This window comes from Parasteatoda tepidariorum, chromosome 9 (genome assembly GCF_043381705.1).
Source record: "Parasteatoda tepidariorum isolate YZ-2023 chromosome 9, CAS_Ptep_4.0, whole genome shotgun sequence".
In the NCBI taxonomy this organism is placed as follows: Eukaryota; Metazoa; Arthropoda; class Arachnida; order Araneae; family Theridiidae; genus Parasteatoda; species Parasteatoda tepidariorum.
Window position 1 is genome coordinate 37,148,621 of NC_092212.1, and position 6,000 is coordinate 37,154,620.

At 30.4% G+C, this 6,000-nt stretch overlaps 2 protein-coding genes across 5 annotated transcripts in view; both read left to right on the plus strand.

Annotated features, from left to right (window-relative positions):
• LOC107455365 (Adenylate cyclase 3) overlaps positions 1–6,000 on the plus strand; it is a 269,291-nt gene that overhangs the window by 63,343 nt on the left and 199,948 nt on the right. The window lies entirely within an intron of this gene.
• LOC110283538 (kelch-like protein 12) lies at positions 3,633–5,705 on the plus strand. Its single transcript, XM_021148798.3, has one exon. The coding sequence runs from the start codon at positions 3,633–3,635 to the stop codon at positions 5,703–5,705; it is 2,073 nt and encodes a 690-aa protein (XP_021004457.2).

The following is a 6,000-nucleotide window of genomic DNA, read 5'->3' on the forward strand; positions in this document are numbered from 1 at the left end:
ATCATTAAAATTGTGTCCTAGTACGTGAAAATTCGTCATTTTTTTTTTTTTTTTGATGCGCATTATACATATTGATTCAGGCGCAAAATGGAAAACCCATGTAAATTACATAATAAGAAAATTAAACTTTATCTTAACCAGATTTTATTGTTTAAAATTTAAAGTAAATTTTTTGTAACTTTATAATATTATGCATGGGTACACTCTTCCATTTATTATTGATTCTCATTATGGGATAAGGATTATATAACAAACACAAATAAACTACATAATATTCAAGACAAATTTATGAGTTTGTTGCTAAATGAAAATGAATGAATTGACTGAAACCACTATTAGTTACTCAAAATATAATCATTCCATTATATTTTTTTTTTACAAATTATGTCTTTATCTTTTCAAAGATCCCAAACGCTTGTAACAAAAAAGACATGACTAGCATTAAAAGACCTTACCAAATTTATTTCATAACCACGCCAAACAAGAACATTTTTCGTAGAAGTTTTCAGTATTTATTGCCAAAATGTATTAATTAACTTCCGACTGAAATTAGAAATGCAAAGGGCTTGCATAATTTCAAAAAGTAATGAAGTTCAACTTAATGAAGTTATTTTATCGTATGCACCCTTTATCTTTCTTATGAATGTCTCTTTTCACTCATTTTTCATATTTTTGAGATTTTATAACTGATTTAACTTGCTGTAAACCAGACGCTCCTGCTTGCCACACTTTAAATTATATTTGTATTTTCTTCACTGTTTTGCATTTCCCTTCATATGTATGTTTTTTCTATTTTGTGAACCTAAAGTTAACATTTACCATATTAGAGTAAACATATTTTATAACTTATTCTAATTAATTTATTTATTTTTAAATATTATTTACAATTCAAAATAAAAACAAGAAACAAACAAACACAGAAATGAATTGATATGGTAACTTTCGGATCTCTAGGTCCATCATAGTAACTACAAAAATGAATGTATATATATATTCATTTATGTATATATGTATATATATGTACAATGTATTATGTATATATGTACAATGTATTATGTATATATGTACAATGTATTATGTATATATGTACAATGTATTATGTATATATGTACAATGTATTATGTATATATGTACAATGTATTATGTATATATGTACAATGTATTATGTATATATGTACAATGTATTATGTATATATGTACAATGTATTATGTATATATGTACAATGTATTATGTNATGTCAGCTGAAAAATCGGAGAATTGTAAATAATATTTAAAAATAAATTAATTAATTAAAATTAAGATAAAATAAGTTATAAAATATGTTTACTCTAATATGATGAATGTTAACTTTAGGTTCACCGGAATTCGCATGAAAATTTTAGTCTAACTTAATAAAATGCCTATTAGAAAATATGCATATTTTTATTTAAAATTAAAGTTTCCACGTGGATTCCGGAATACCTGATTGTTACATTTCATGCATTGATACATTGGTTTTATAGTTACTTTACAGTTTGAGTTTTACACTTTTGTTCTTGAAATCTAAAATAAGTTTTCTAACGTGAAAACATTAAAAATTAATATCTTAGACCCAAGAAAAAAACATTTGCCACCCCAAAAAATAATTATTGACAATTTTGTAAATAAATGCCCAGAAGACCTAAATAGTTTCCAATTTGACTAAAATCACTTATGACCACCTTTACAACTCGAAAAAAAAAATTCTGATAAATTCAATAAAGTAATTATAAATATTATTTCTATTAATTGATTAATACACAATAATAAATCTTTCAATATTATAAAACTTAAAATCGAAATTAACATTGTGATCTAAATATAACACGATGTAGACTGATCGACTTGTAAGGAACGTAGTTTTGGTTAAAATTTCATTTCTTTTCATCTATTTTCAAAGCCCATATCTTCCTCGCAGATGCTTTTATATCCTATGTAAAGCAATCCCACTTTCAAAATGAAATAAAAAAAAATTGCATCCCTAAACCTAACCCTTCATCTGTCTGTCCAGCACCAATCTAAAAAGGCTGTCCACTTGACGCGCAAGGATATCGATTTCAGACCGCATTGCATACCCGTCTTGGAATTTATCCCAGCGCTCTTCGCAATAAGTTCCTCCACATCGAACTGCTCAACATCAATGAGTCCACTTATCTTAATTTTCCCATTTCTAAGGCTTAGAACTATGTGAAAGATATGACGACCCATATTTCCAATAAAAGTCTGCTCATCTCTCTGAGAATTTTTTTTTTATTTGTTTAGGGTGATTATGACGAGCACATATATAATGAAAGTTTTGATCTTTCATTCGAGAACTAGTTAAAAAAAATAATGCTTTGAGTTTTACAGTAAAATAAAAAAATAACGCTTTGTTTGCGAATTGATTGTTTATGTTTTATATATATCACAAAGTAATGAATCCATTTATTATTAACTTGCTGAATTGCCTTTCTTCGTACAGGGTAAGAAACTCAAGAATTAATTAAACGATATTACTCAATATTACGCAATCATGAATAAAACTGTAAACCTATACCTACATAACGAAAGCAATTCAAGCAATTTTAATTTATTTTTATTGCTATCTGTTGTCTTTCGGTGATTTTACGTTATTAGACGATTAAGAAAAACAGGTTTTTAGAGATTCAACTCATTAAAATAAAGATTAACTATACTCAATATTATTCAGCACTATTATTCAACTGATGAAAAGATTTTATCTTTTCATTTTTATGTTTTCCGGCTTTTTAATATTATTTTTTAAATTTTTTTATTTTACCTTATTTTAATAATCTTTTCTCTTNGGATTAAGGTCAGGTGAATTAGGGGGCTAAGACATGACTTGAAAGTCACTGGAATGTTCCTCGACGATTCGACCCTTCTGACATGGGGCATTATCCTGTTGGTAAACACCATTCCCAGCAGGAAAAACTGTTTCCATGAATGGGTGAACCAGGTCTGCAACTATGTTCAAGTAGCTTACAGACGTCAGGGATTGTTCTATGAGGATTATGGGTCCTAATGTGCCACATGAAAACATTGTTCCTGGGTGAGAAACCATGAACACCTGGGCTAGCCCATTGTTATAGAAGGAGGGTGGTCATAATGTAATGGCTCTTCGGTGTAAATACATATGCTCAAATCATACATGTGCAGAGGTAGGCAAAACTATTTTACCCAATATTATTAAAATAAATCAGAATTAATTCATATTATTTATATATTCCAGAAGGAAAAATATTTTCTGTAGTTTTGGAAATTCCATAGTAGTTCGAAAATTTGCGTTTTGTTCGTAGGTCATTTTTCTTCGTGTCGAGAGACGAAGATAGTTAACGAAGAACAGCGTTTGGCGCAAGCTTGAAAATTTTATTCACCTTTTATTACTTTTTAAAGAACGTTGTTAAAATTGTTAATATAATAATGAAATAAAAATAGTTCTGTTTGTTATAAATTACTTTACATAATTAATTATGTGTTTTCTACAACAAACGAACAATGGCCTTGTTGTATTCTTTTCTAAATCTATTGTTAACTGTGCCTTTAAGGTAAATTCTTTAAAATTAAATTTCAAACAAACAGTTCTTAGGCTGTCACTAAAGTTTAGATCTAAAATATGGATAATTTCAAAAATTCTTTTTCATTAGAAAAGTTTGAAAAGCTTACTGATATCACATTGAAAACTGAAGATGGCTCTATATTTAAATCCCACAAAATTCTCTTAGCACAAGCAAGCAAATATTTTGAGATACTCTTTTGCGGTAACTTTCAGCAGACTGATCAGACTCTAGTACCAATATTTAAAGGTGACGTACTACATCAGATATTGCGTTACATCATTCAAAATGCAGATGTATTGACAGAAGAAAACGTGTCAGATATTCTATTAGCATCCGATTATCTTGCAATAGATGATTTAATCATACGATGCAAAATATTTCTGTTTAATAAAGGTTGCACAGTAGATAATTGCATAAAAGTCTACAACACTGCGTGGTGGTTGGAAATGAAGGACATCAAAGTTAAATGTAAAAGATTCATTGAAATCAATACGGCAGATGTTTTTGCCAACTCCAAAACCGACATCATAAACCTATCATTAGTCGCTTTCAAGGAGATTCTGGAATGCGACCATCTTAACATTCCTAATGAATCTTTAGTATGGAATATTATGATAGCATGGATAAAAGGAAATATTTTCAACAGAATTGCTTACTTTCCCGAATTATTAAGATATATTAGACTTCAAGAGATGGATGAAACTGCTAATAACATCGAGCTACTTCCAATAATAGAAAACAGCCATTTTTGTTTTGGCTTGAACCAATCAAAGTTTGAACTCAGCTGTGCGATTAAGCAAGCTAAAACTCTTCCCCTCTCCATAACAGGCTTGAGAAGTCGCGTACCATCCAAGATCTACTTTATTTGCAGACAAGCTGAAGATGAAGACGCAGAACTTTGTATTACATATGACGAAAGATTCGATTACTGCTACTATTTGGATAGACTTCCCAAGCAATTTTGCATAGAGTGCTGTGACATTTGTGTTGCTGGACGATTTGTTTACTTTTCTTTTTACAACTATCCAACTGAAATTAAAGCTTTCGATCTTCTCCTCGAAATATGGGTACCAGTTAGTAAGGCTCATGAAAGACTGACTTCATACTCCGTTGTGTCAGTCGATGATAATATTTATGCTCTGGGTGGTCGAACATTCACTGAAGAGGAGGAAGCTGAAGATGAAGAAGTTTACATGAGTGAATCAGATGATAATGATGAAAGTACTGAGGATATGGATGTCGATTTTGATGAAATGTCAGCTGAAAAATCGGAAGACATGAACGAAGATTTGAATGAGGCTGAAAGCATTGTAGAAGCAACATTTTCGGAAGAGGAAGAAACAGAAGATGAAGAAATTAGTTCAAGTGAAGCAGATGATGATGAAAACTTAACTGACGAAGAGGAGAACATGGATGTTGATTGGGATGAAACGTCATTTGACGAAATAGAAGACACGGACGAGGACCTGTATGAAGAGGAAAGAATTGTAGGTGTAGTGCAGCGTTACAACAGTGAAACTGATTCATGGTACTTAGTGTCACCGATGACCTCAGTAAACATTATGAATGTGGTTGTGTTAAACAACAAAATTTTTGTAATCGGATTAACTAAAGACTTCGAAAACCAAGTGTGTCAAGTTTATGACACTTCCGAGGATACGTGGACAGTCATTCCAAACCCAGCATTCTATCGTTCAAACTATTGCGCTTCTGCAGTATTTTGTGGTAAATTGTATCTTATTGGAGGACAAGACAAAAATTACAACGTCATTAATAAGGTTGAAGTATATAACGCAATTGAAAATTTATGGCGTACAATAGCAGATCTACCATCCATATACTACAATCCTAAAGCTACAGTCGTCAATGAAAAACTAATTGTGTTCGATATAGGAAAAATCGATTATTGGACGGAATATCTGTTAGAAGAAAACGTAAATTCTGTGTTCTTGGACAGTGAACAAAATGCATGGCGCGAGGCAACTTTTATTAACAGAGATTTGTTGATGGAAATGAGATTCTGCCAATTTATTACTATAGATAACGCCAATTTGTTGAATGAATTAACCCGAAAACACAAGCGTATGAGATCTGTTTGGGCTAAAAGTAATTTGTCAGATTTGGCTTAGACAAGCTAACAGATAAAAATAATTTTCATTTTTAAAAAAAAAACTGAATTTCTCTAATTAAAATGGAATGCTATAGTCAAAACTTGCCGTATTTCTGCATTTGTTTTAGTGAGATAGTTTTAGTAATCACTTGTATCGGAGGCTGTAAAAATTCATTACCATAGTACCTATGTTAATATAACCACATATTATACACCTACCACATATTACATATTTACCACGCTAGCAGTCGTACCCATTACCACAATATATATATATATATATATATATATATATTTCAAGCTTCATAAATTCA

Bases quoted from the DNA above. Each gene is read 5' to 3' on its own strand.
- LOC110283538 (XM_021148798.3), top strand. From the start codon at position 3,633: ATGGATAATTTCAAAAATTCTTTTTCATTAGAAAAGTTTGAAAAGCTT.